The sequence below is a fragment of the Chlamydotis macqueenii genome, chromosome 14, assembly GCF_036417535.1.
Source record: "Chlamydotis macqueenii isolate bChlMac1 chromosome 14, bChlMac1.mat, whole genome shotgun sequence".
Classification (NCBI taxonomy): Eukaryota; Metazoa; Chordata; class Aves; order Otidiformes; family Otididae; genus Chlamydotis; species Chlamydotis macqueenii.
The window spans coordinates 17,697,145-17,709,541 of record NC_141569.1 but is presented as its reverse complement, the minus strand read 5'-3'; the positions used below and the strand labels follow the sequence as shown (position 1 = coordinate 17,709,541).

The window sequence follows — 12,397 nt, the reverse complement described above, 5'->3', positions numbered from 1 at the left end:
ACTGGGTGCTCCTGGCTGCAGGACCGCGGTGGCATCACCCGTGCCTCCCGATGCCCGGATGGGTTTGGGGTTTAGGCGCTCACGGAGGCCGCAGCAAATCCATGGCTGTTCACCTCCTGGGCTGTGCTGGAGCGGAGGCTTCTCCCGGATGGAAGAAGCCATGCAGCTGGGAGCGGCGAGGGTGGGATTTGCATGCCCTTCACCACCCGGGGCAGAGGATTGCTGCCTGCCTGGGCTGCTCTGAAGGTGGTCCATAAATAGCACTTTCTCCCGGAAGCCCTGGCCGTTAATGCCGTGCTGAGATTTCCAAACCGGCTTTGCTAATCTCGGAGATCGTTAACGTGACTTAATCGGAAAGCTGCAGCCTCTCCTCCTGCTCAGAGACGTCAGGAGTTATCTCCCAGCCTGGGGAGATAGGCAGGAGTTTAAATTCCTCCTGGGTGTTTAGCTGAGCTCTTGTCACTGGGCAGTCCAGGGGCACAATGTGTCATTCCCAAAATATTTACTGACAGAGAAGGAGCCTGCTCCGTGACTGGCTGTGGAGGAGCCGCGGGGAGGAGAGCTGGAAAACACCTATGAGCTCATCCGTCTCGCGTTGCCGTTAGCGCGGCGCTGAGCCGCGTCGCGCGCAGCACATGCCTTTTCCAGTCCTTTTTAGGTCACCCCAGGGATGGAATTTTATCACCGAGATCAGATAAACCTCCAGATAGCTCCAGCTCTCCGCGCTCTGCCGGCTCCTCTCCCGGTGAGGTGGAATTGCAGGGAAAAGCAGAAGTTTTACACATAAACCAGCTTTAAATAGTTGTGAACCCCCCGGTAAGATGCCCCAGTAGCTGTTATTGTACTCGGTGGAGATGTACTGTTTAAAGAGCTCCTGTGCACTGGAGAGGAAATCAATATTTAAGCCTGCCTAAATGTTTTATTTGTTGCGGCTGCAATATGAGATGGCAAAAAAAAAAAAAAAAGGCTCTGAAGGAGCCCGGATGAAACCCTGAACCAGATTTATGTGTACGCCACTCCGAGCAGCACCGGCTTTCCTTTAGAGGAGAGTCTTTGTTTTTATACTCCCATTTTGTGCTGTATTTTGTGATCTCCACTGAACACAAAGCTATTGCAAGAGTGGGGCTAGAGAGACTTCAAAGACCGGGGCTGAAAGATTCCCTTTGCGGTGATCGGCACTTCGGAAACATGCGGAAAATCCTCGAGAAATTGCTGAAAAGGTTGCCGGAATCAACATTCCTGAAGGCAGAGTGGAAGTTTCTAAGTATTCCCTTGAGTTAATCCATATGGTGTATGCTGCTCACATATGCCCACCACAGCTTCTATCTTGGGAGCCGGAGGTGTTCCTGGTATTTTATGGCAGGAACACGCAAAGGTCACGTTTATTGCTTTGGAAGCTCCGGGGGGAATTTGTCACCGCGTACTTGAGATATGTCTGTGTGCTAATGAGGTGGTCCCTCCCTGGGCGGAGGTGAGATTGGGCAAATCGGCGTGGAATCACCCGCAGTAAGTGGAGTAACACCAGGAGGACGTGCTCCACGGAGCAGAGGCTGCCGTTTGACGTACGCCTTGGAGAGCGGCTGCTTGCCTCCCCAGGAGTCCTTGTCCCAGGCTCCCGTATTCCAGAGTGTCCTTCCAGGATTCAGGGAGCCCCCCGTTCCGTGCTGGTGCCACTGGCCAGAGGGATCCCCACGATGGGGACGGCTGCACCCTGATGTTGGGGATCCAGGGGCTGCTGTCCCCCCGTGGGGACGCTCCCCAGCCCCGGCTGGCGGGAGGATGTACAAAATTGCCTATTTCATAGCAGGATCCGTTTCCTTTAACCTCCAGCTCGGCTTCCCCCTTCCCAAGTGTCTCCCCCCAACCCGCAGCCGTGAGGGACCGCTCGCAGCCATGGCCTTTCTGTCACTCCCACACCCGGGCTCACCCTGCTTGCCGCTCGTCGCTTGAGAAAGCTTAGCCCATTAATAATTCAGGGCTCTTTGTTTGGGGTTTTTTGTTGTTTTTTTTTTCCCTTGTTTTGAGGAAATCTTGTCTTTTTGGAGCTGTTTTATAACATGTCCGTACTGCAGCCTGCAACAAATGTCTGCACGTAGCCTGAGATCTTTGTTCTCCGCTGAGATCGTGAGCTCGTTGCAGGAGTGACAGTTCTGGCAGCAGCTCGGTTTGGTGCCTGGGAAGATGAACCGGCAGATCCTCTGCTACGCGGTGGTGTGTGACGAGCAGGGGATGCATTTGATGGAGGTACCGACGTATGGCGTAGAAGATTCAGTGTTTATGTCAAGTCGTTGTTTCGCTGTTTCTGTAAATCCCTCGTGGTAACCGCGGTCGTTCCCAATATTCGGGGTTTGGCTGCTGGCTGGAGTGAGGAGAAGCTCTCCGGGACTTCTCTGTCTGCGCCGAGCATCGCTGGAGAGAGACGGCGACTTAGAAATTGCCTTCGAAAACATTTTGTTGTCACCTTAAATTTGAGCAATAATTGATGCCGTGGGTGGCAGAAAGATGATAATTGGTTCCTGTAGACGTTCTAGGTGCGTCAGCAGGCTGTGTTGGTAACAGAAGAGCTGGAAGTGTCACTGCGATGCTCCGCTCGCGCGGGTCGCATGTCGCTGTTTGCTTTGTGGGTCACGCTTTATGTCGAGGGTCTGTGTATAAATAACATGGGTAGAAGGTTGATGTGCAATCGCTGCATCTCCCATGCACTGTGTGCCTGCAGGTGATGGGTTAGAGGTGGCAGGGGGGTCCCAGCTGGGCTGGGGTGGTGTTGGGGTGCTTGTCTGTCGTCTCCTGACCTTTGGGATAGGAGCCATGGGCACCCAACCTGGGGCAGGGGTGGATGGTGTCCTCACAGGTGTCTTGAGCGCGTGGGTGCTCAGCTCCCAGCCTTCTTCAGAGGCAAATTGTGCTTCTCCTGAAGCGTCCTTCTGCACGGCGGTGCCTAAACTCAGGTTTAGCATCCAGCCAGTGCTTTTTCTTTTCGGATTGCTTTCATTCTCCCAGCCTGTGAGGGGGGAAGGACCCTCAGTGACCTTTGCAGAGCCGAAGCAGCCAGGTTTGAAGTGACTCAGCCAGGACGAGCTGGAGGGACAGGGAGCTGGAAGGAGATCTCAGGAGCCCGTCGTGGTCCCCGTGCCGTATGCCGACACCGCTGTCCCATCAGGGAGCTGGCACGCTTCACTCTCAGATTTTCAAAGATATTAAGAGACAAGCCTACATCGTCTCACAAGTGCTTTTCTTTTTTTTTAATTAAAAAAAAACCCAGTAATTTTGCTTGTTTATATATATTTTTACTGAAAAATAGACTCCAAGGTTTATAGCTTATGAATCAACCAATGGCACACACAGCCTGCAGTCCTGATGACTGTTTGCTCATGAGCTGTTTTATCTCCAGGTATCCTCCACAGAGGAAAAGGATTTATTGTTTCAGTAAATTGATTTTAGTGGAGCGCAGTTTAGTCAGAAATAGGTCTCCGTTTTGCGAAAGGTGGCTCTCCAGCTGTTTTTTTTTTCTTCCCCGCGCAGTGAGTTGGCTCACGGCACGGTAAGGAGTAGCTGAGAATTCATTTAGCGGGAGAATATTGCTCCTTCACACCGTATAAATTACGATATTACAGAAATAATTACAACGGAGAGCGGCGTTGTGTAAAGGAATGTGCGTGGTGGTTCTGGCAGACCCAGCGCCGCAGCTTCGGTGCTAGCCCAGCCACCCCAGCTCCTCTGGGAGAAAATATTTCAATTGGGTGTTTCAGGTGCAGTGTGGGCAGTTGCTCTGCAGTTTGGGGGAGCTGAGGTGCGTGGGGTCGGGGCGGGCACCTCGGGAGGCCCCCAGGGATAACGGGGATGCTGGGCGGCTGCGGAGCTGGGGATCGTGGCAGACCCCGACGGCAGAGGTGCAGGGAAGGATTTTCTGCTGGGAGCAAAGTTCGGGCGAGAGGCTGGATTCCCACACGTTTTCCCTCTCCAAATCCGATCCGGAGAGCTCCGGTAGTGCATCATCGTCTGGCACCTCTTCTCCTCTCCGTTTCTGAATCTGGATGTCCCTGGATTTATTCATTGAAGCCAAGATCGGTATCTGAGTCTTCGCTCTTTCATCCCCAGCGACAACAATGGTGTCGCTTGTGTGCGCACACGAGGAGGGTGTTGGTGGGGTACTTTTTTATTTTTCCTGTTTAGTTGGCCACGATCAGTAGAGATAGCATTTTCGCAGCCAAAACATGACAATTTTATGAATGGAGTTCAATCACACCAACTTTACATGATGCAGAAGGAGATAAATGGAGCACAAATGGAAAAAGCACTTCACCCCCAGGCCCCATTGTTTAGTGTTTCATGAGCGATTAATCGCTTCATCCCCGTCAAGAGCAATTGTCAATTCAATAAGCTCCGAGGTATTCCGAACGGCGCTTGGCGAACAGCTTCCTCATGTAATTATGTCTAAACGGAGCACGAGAGCGCGCGCGTGCTGAGGGAGGGAGGGAGAGATCTGTGTTTTTCGATGTAACGGTATAACAGCTGCATTGCACGTAGGCTGGTGAGGAAACCCCGCTGGGGTGCCGGTCTTGCTCCAGCGCGAGAATTTGGGGATCAGCAGGGACCTTCTCCCCAGGGTGAAGCTGGTGATGCTGGGCTCTTTCCGCTCGAGGTGAAGCGGGAACGGTGGCGATGCCGGCGCGATCCCAACCCCGCGGGCAGGTCAGGGTCATGATTCCTGTGGAAACCCCCCCATCCCTTTCCTTCCTCATGCCGCCTACCCTCTCCCTGAGCGCAGGGCGGCTCAAGGAAGCGCGCGGGGAAAAGCGCCAGGAACACTTTTGTGATAATTTTGCTTTTCAGAGGAGCAGAGAAAGCAGATGCTGGGAGAAAGGGAGTAACTCCAGGCTGACGCTCCGGATCGTAGTCATGGATGCAGACTTGACACCCTGCCCGAAAGTTAACGCTCGTGTGAAGTCACGGCTTGCAGCTCTCCATCACACACGTGTGACACAGGTGGTGTGTTTATACAGGGACACCATTAAGGCAAAAATAATGCTCTGGCTTGGTCCGTAACCCGCTCGCTGCTCCATCCTGGCTCCGATGCGCGGGGCTCGCTGTCCCACCGTGCCAGCGCAGGATGCTTCACCTTGTCGCTGAGCCCCCGCAGCCCCTCGGGCAGCCTGGGCCAGCCTGGGGCTCTGCGGAGATCCGTCGCCGGGCTGCTCGCTAATAAAACAGGAATCGTCAGGTTCCTCGGCGTGCCGCGGCACGGCAGCCCGCGCGCTCCAGAGGGCTGTGATAGGAAACAGCGTTGTCTGTCTTAGATGGTATCTCAGGCTCGACACAGACATGGAAAATGCCAGGCTGGATGTTTGCAGAGACTTGTCAAGCCAAGGGAAACGCTGCCAATGCAAAACGACGGGGAAGAGCTTAAAAAAACAGACAATGGTGCGTTTGCTTGCCGAGCTCGCCTACAGGTTGTTTTCCCCCTTGGCAGAGTTTCTTCAGCCGGTCCATGGCCATCAAGGGAAGGTGCAGCCTCTGCCCAGCATAATCTGGCTGGAGGGGCCCGGAGCGGTGTCCGGGACCCCTACGCCCTGTCCCTCCCCAGCTCTGGGCATCTCTCGGGGCCTCAGAGCTCGCCCCAGGACAGGGACTGGCTCAACAGAGAGAGCACTGAATGTTTAATTAATAACTGCTTCGTATTAGTACTTCCTCAAGCCTTTTTTTCCCTTTTTCTCTGCTCATAAACGAGATATTTTCTGCCGTCGCCTTGCAACAGCAGAGGTGGACAGCAGCACAGGCCAGGGTCTTGCGCTGCCTGGCGCGTTCTGGAGCATCCTGGGCGTTGTGTGGGGTGATACACGCAAACGAAACGCAAAGACGCGATGGTTTTTATTGCAGCCTGTGGGTATCTCCATCCCCATCCCCATACCTTCCCCAGTACAGCACTCATGGGGAGATGGGGTGCGGGGGGGGCTGAACGCTGCCTCTTCTTCCCCCTTGCAGAGAACCTCTCTCCTGCTGCTGGCAGACTTTTTTTCCCTGCTTTCTTTCCTTACCGGGAGGGACCTCACGTTGCGTTTGCGGCACCGGGACCTTTGTGGGTGGGTGAGCTGCAGCACCTTTGGGAGCAACGTTCGGCGTGGCACCGATCTGGTGCTGCCGGGTATCGCGCTGCCGGAGGTTACTGCTCTGAAAAAGCCTCTCCTGGTTATTGGCCTCGTGTTGCTGGTTGTCACTCCGGAGGAACCTCTGGTGAAGCACCTCTGCTGCTTCTTTCTGCTAAAGATCCTGGTACGGGGGGGATAAATACGACACAGCAGTGTCTGACCTTCTGTTTCCACTGAACCCAACCAGGAAAAAGAAACCAAAACTTATTTGTCCTCAGTTTCAGGCTTTGGCTTCAGTTTTACAGTTCCATTTAATTGGCCTTAAAAGGGTCAATTTTCAGTCTTAACAATTAAAGCATTGACTTTGCGTTGCCAGAGTTTGTCTGAGCCCTCGCTGCAGAAAGCATCTTTGCAAAACTCGTCTCCTCGAACATTTAAACTGTCAGCCCTAATTATCCGCGTTGCTTCAGCTGAATGGGTTTCTTTCCTCTCAGCCAGCAGCAATATTTGGTTACTGTCTATGAAACATCAACTGCGTCCCGCGTCAGAAGCAGCCATTTTCTGAACCCGCCGCTGTGGATTCGCCTCCTGAGCTGCAGTTTAAAATGCTCAGCCTTTTGCAAAACGTTTTCCCCGAAGGCGGATGGATGGGCTGCCGTGCTGGAGCTGCCTCAGTGTCCTCCTCTGCCTTCTGCCTTGCAGAAAAGCCCGAGCTGGACGAGATCACCCTGGAGCGAGTGCTGGAGGAGCTGGAGACCATGTGCTACGAGAACATGAACATCGCCATCGAAACCGAGGAGGGCTTGGGCATCGAGTACGACGAGGACGTGGTGTGCGACGTCTGCCGCTCGCCGGAGGGGGAGGACGGCAACGAGATGGTGTTCTGCGACAAGTGCAACGTCTGCGTGCATCAGGTGAGCCCCCGCCGCGGCGGGGAGCCGCGGGTTTGGGCACATCACCCTCCTGCTGACCCTGCTCTGGGTTCCTCCTGTCCCCCTGTCCCCCTTTTCCTGAGCTGCTGCTTGGCTTTTCCAACGGATTCCCAGCGCGTGTCCAGCGGAGCACTGATAGCAAATGGGGTCCTGGGTGGCTGGCAGCCAGCAAAATTGCTTTTCTCACTTTCTTAGCCCCAGCCCTTTGTAAGTGGCCAGAGAAATACGCAACCAGAGGCTGAAAACTGCTTCCTGCGAGCTTGCTTTGCCCCCTCCTCCTTGTCCTCTTCTCTCTGTGATATTTTCTTTTATTTTCTCCTCCTCTTCCATTAATACCCTTATTCTTCTTTCTTTATCCCATCTTTCTTTGTTAAACTGCAGCCGTGGGACCTTTAGCACCCAGGGGTGACCAGGACGGGCTGGTGAGCTGGGAGCAGTGGGCTTGCACGGACTCCCAGCCTCCTCCGCAGCATTGAACTGGGGGTGACAGGACCTTCCAGCTCCGCTAGCACTGTCAGATGTCGCAGGGTTTCCATCCCAGCTTCCCTGCTGGATGAGTGTGGGATTTCGTTTTATTTTGCCGCCTGGAGGAAAATAATTTTATTTTTGGAATTGAATGCAAATGCTTCAGGCCCTTGCTGGGGGTGGGGGGGGTCTGCGGGCTCCTGCGCTGGGGGAAACCTTGACAAGGAGGCGGCGAGGAGCTCCTGGGTCCCACAAGGGTCCGGGGAGCTTTTGCAGGTCGCGCATCGAGGGGAAGCGCCATGCAGTGCTGGGACGGCAGCAGCTCCCGGGCTTCACCCTGTGCGTGAAGGGTTTTGTTGTTTATTTTTTTCCTCTGAAGAGAGCCATTTGCTCATCTTCTGGGCAGCTTTTCTATCAGCGTTCCTGGAGGTGGGAGAGCGCTGGAGATATCTATAGTCGCAGGAGGTGGGTGTTTTGAATGGTTTCCATCGGTGAATCAGATTCCACGAAATACCAGGACGATTCAGGCTTGGGGTTGGGGTTTTTTTTGTTTTTTTTTGACACGGCGGGCTGGGTTTCAAGGCTGGTGAAAGAAGTAACTTCACGTATTCAGGCAGCGGTGGAGGGGAGCTGGGGTGCCAGAGGACATGGCCAGAGCATCACCCCGTCCTCCTGCATCCCAGCGGGAAGGGGCAGGGGCAGGGTTGTGCTCAGACACACGTGGGTGGGTTATGGTGCCGGAAGGGATCCTTGTAATCGTCTCATCTGTATAGCACAAGCCATGAGACTTGCTATGAATTAATTCCTACGAAGTGTAGCTTTTGGAAAACATACGCAATCTGCATTTTTAAGTTTTCAACGAGGAGGAATCTTCCCCCCTGCTGCTCAATCTTTGTGGCTTATCGCTCTCGCGGCGGCAACGTCGCACTTCTCTTTAGCACGGGAATGATCCGTCTGCAGCTTCCAGCCACCACGCCCCGCTCCTGTCATTACCAAATTCCCATTCCCTGGTGTGGGGGGTCCGGCTGAGCCCTCCCGCTGTTGTTACATGGACCACACCAAGCTTTTCTGTGGCTCAGCGTCCTCCCCGCTTTTTGGTGTCCCCTTCTCGGGGACGTTGAGCCCCTGAGGGGCACAGCGACAGAAATGGCTCCATGCACTTCTGGTCATAATTCCTGGTTTTCCCTGGATTTTGAGATCAATCTGCCGGTTTATTCTCCTGGTAGTACCTATCGGGCTGATTTTGTCTGGTACTAAATCAGATGTTTTATGAAACTGTGTTACAGAAAGATGATTTCTCTGTCAGATTTGGAGGCGCTGTGAAACACGCAGTTAAATCTCTCTGAACCGTACAGACTCGCAGCAATAATATTACCTCCCTTAATTCCTTGTTATCCAAAGAATCTGTTCGCAAAGTGGCTTTTCCCCCTTGGAAATCACTATCAGAGTCAATTTGTGCTTTGGGGAGACCTCAGATCACATTACAAGGTCTGTTCTTGGCCAGTAAAGACTGAGGATACACTTTTCCCACGCTCGTGCGTCTCTATGTGCCCCCGTCCCCACCCGCAGCACTGTCACTTGTCACCAGGATGAAAAGTTGTTCTTTTTTGGGGGATAAACTTCAAGAAGAGGAGTTGGCAAATGCCTGGGCTCAGTTTACAGCCAACAGCTCTGGGGGTCCTCGTCGGCGCTGCCCGCTTGCCTTCTGAGGGGATGTCAGGGCAGCCGGATCCAGAATTAATTACATGGCCGCGCTTAAAACAGGGACACAGTCCTGCGCTGGCGCCCAGTTCCCTTTAAGTGTGAGTTACTGGGACCTGCCGGTTAAAAACTGTCTGGCTGTAGCGGTAGCTGTTTAGTACAGTCATAAGTTCCCACCGAAGTGGAAAGTATTTTATCATTGTCATTACGTGATACGGCTTATCGTTTGGCTCTTTCCCGAGTGCGGAGGAGAATTATTTATGAAGCGCTTTGGCTGCTCTGCGTCCTGCGCTGTCGCAGCGCGTCGGGGAGCTCCGTGGGTGACCTGAGTCCTTCAGTTCTCACTCTCTTGGCCGTAGGCTTGTCCTTGCCTCCTTTAGATTTATCATCCTTTCGATTTACCATCTTGTATGGTTCCTCCCTTCTGATTTACATTCATGACTATCCTTTCCGTAGTTATTTTCGCTTCCCCTTTACGCCGTGCTGGGTGTGTAACCAGTGTGGCCATCTTTCTCAATGATGAGGTTGTGGCTTTTCCGCCCTCAGCCACCTCAGAGGTTTTCTCCACGCGGCATTTCTTACATCTCTGAGTCATCGCGGGGCTGGGAGTTGTTCAGGAACGGGCAGGAGATGAGCGGGCAGATGTCCGCACCTCCGAGCTACTGGTGGTGGGGGCTCTGATGGAGCAGCCTGGTTGCTTTTCCCCTCGGTCCCGCAGCCAGGCGGATGCGTGGCATGATACACAGCACGTTTGTATGTGTAGCTTTTAATTAAAACCCAGGACATATTGATCCAGCATGAGTATCCACAGGAAAACAGGGAAGGCAGCAAGGAAGGAAGAACTTAACCTCACTGTCTGTGATTGCGGCACTGCTTTACATCTGCTCTTTATTATTGGGACGCCCAGATGCGGTGGCGATAAGCCAGCAGCAGTGAAGGAGGAGGTCCTGGAGGATGCTCTTCCCAGGCTGCCGGCTCTAACTCACCTCCTTCGTGTCTGCACAGGCGTGCTACGGCATCCTGAAGGTCCCCATCGGGAGCTGGCTCTGCCGGACCTGCGCCCTCGGGGTTCAGCCAAAGTGTCTACTGTGCCCCAAGAGAGGGGGAGCGCTGAAGCCCACCCGGAGCGGGACGAAATGGGTCCACGTTAGCTGTGCCTTATGGATACCTGAAGTAAGATGTTTTCTAATCTCCTTTTGATGCGCGGTGGGGCACAGACCTGGTTTCCAGGTCTCAGCCCAAGATGTTCGATAATGGTCTAAGTAGCAAGCCCAGTTGGGCTCGCTGAGCCGTGCCCAGGTCAGAGCCGCGGTGCCGGTCGGTCATCGGGCTGTGCGTGTAATTAGCAGCCAAGCGACACCCCGTTAAGGGAGGACACGGAGGTGGGGTACAGGGCACAGAGGTGTAGGGTGTTCACAAGACCTCTGGGGAGAGTAAAGCTCATTCCATGTGCCCGTCTGAGATACACAGCAGCATCCAGATGAGGAATTAGTTCAGAAGGAACACTGACATCAATTTTTCCTTCCATTTCATCCAGATTTCTTTCTGTTTTTTGTGGTTTGTTTTTTTTTTTTTTCCAAATTAGAAGTGACCCTGAAAAATAACAAATGAAAAAACCATCCCTCATTCACACTGCCACAGGCATCCCCTTGTAGGACATTTGGGATGGTAACCAGTATTTACAACTTGTCTTCTGTTTTGTGGCCAGGTTAGCATTGGATGTCCTGAAAAAATGGAACCCATTACAAAGATCTCACATATCCCAGCAAGCAGATGGGCTTTGTCCTGCAGCCTCTGCAAGGAGTGCACTGGGACATGTATTCAGGTACGTAACTGGGCAGCAAAGAAATTCAGACCTCTGGGGTTGTGCCTGTAATAGCCACTGGAGATTCTCGAGCATTTGGTGGACGTGATCTGGCCAAGGCTTATTCCTGCTCTGCGCAAACCTAACAACAGGGAGCACGAGCGCCCGTCAGACGTTATCAAATGTTGTCTGCAATCATTTAATGTGTTGAGTGCTAGGAATCTAGATGAACTTTCTTTGCGTAACGCGGTGATGTTGCTGTAGTGGTGCTAATTACCGGGACTGCAAATGACCTTGCTTTGAAATCGGGAACCTCCAGCAGCAAGGCTTGGCATCGCGGCCGGAAAAGTGAGATGCTCATGAGATGCACGGCCTGCGTGTTTCGCAAACCAGTGAGGACTGACTGGGAAGCCGTTCTGTTGGGGGGATATGGGGACACTCCAGGATTAGGTAGTCCTCACTAGCCTGCTGGCTGGGAAAACAGTGTTTAGGATGTGTTACATTCCCGCGTTTTCTCCTGGTTGCCACACCTAAGCAAACCACTGCAGCCTGCCTGCTCTCCCCACAGCAGCAGTGTGCTGAAGAACAGGTGAGACCTTCTCATTTCGGACCAAAATCAGGACACTCTGGCCTTCCCTATTCCAGAAGTGGGGTTGGGATAGCCATTACTCTTTGAACACCTGGGAGAAAGTTTTGGATGAGACTGATCAGCTCCTGTACAGCAACGGGAGCAGCACCTCGGAGGTCGGCGTACGCAGCCGTGACTGTCAGGGGCCAGAAGGAGCTGGCTGGTTGCAGAAGGGTGGTAGGAGTAGGAGGTCTGCATGTTCCAACTGCCTTGGTTTAATGCTTTAAAGGAAGCCGTTTAAAAGCAGTCCCCTTAGCTTGAAATGAAATCTCACAATGCTTCTTTAAATCTCTAGCGTTGACTCACTTTTGTGACGGCTCTGGGTGGATCTGCATATTCACCCTGCCAGATGGAGGTACTGTGTCACACCAGCAACTGCTTTCAAAGAACGGAAGGCCAGGGAAGGAGGCAAACAGGCTTGGCAGCATCAAAAAGAATTCAGCTTCTCTGAGGCTTCATCCTCTTAGTGTCGGCATGGCCGGGGAGCTGGGAGATCCCTGGGACTGAATGAGTTTCCATGAAAGGTCGCCTGAGATGGAGCAGGAGCTTTATCATCTCCTGTGCCGGCAGCTCATGGTTTATAAGTCTTCACGAAATTGTCACCAGAGAGTTTGGTGAGGCCACCCTAGCCTGCTCGGGATGGTTTTGCCTCAAGGAAGAGGGAAAATTAAAAAAAAGAAGAAGCAGGCAGTGCCTTTATTTAAGTATTTATGGGGTAAATCAGCAAGTTCACCCATGGATAAATAAACAGGCTCCGTACTCATCAGCGGTACAGAGCTTT

The 12,397-nt window shown here is 53.1% G+C and overlaps 1 protein-coding gene across 3 annotated transcripts in view; it reads left to right on the top strand.

The window, feature by feature from the left end:
- Positions 1–12,397, top strand: part of JADE2 (jade family PHD finger 2) — a 73,139-nt gene that overhangs the window by 42,675 nt on the left and 18,067 nt on the right. For all 3 annotated transcript variants that reach the window (XM_086759194.1, XM_086759195.1, XM_086759193.1), the window contains 3 exons: positions 6,789–7,000; positions 10,190–10,357; positions 10,893–11,009. In XM_086759194.1, coding sequence (XP_086615320.1) covers positions 6,789–7,000; positions 10,190–10,357; positions 10,893–11,009 — 497 coding nt within the window. The remainder of the gene's footprint in view (positions 1–6,788; positions 7,001–10,189; positions 10,358–10,892; positions 11,010–12,397) is intronic.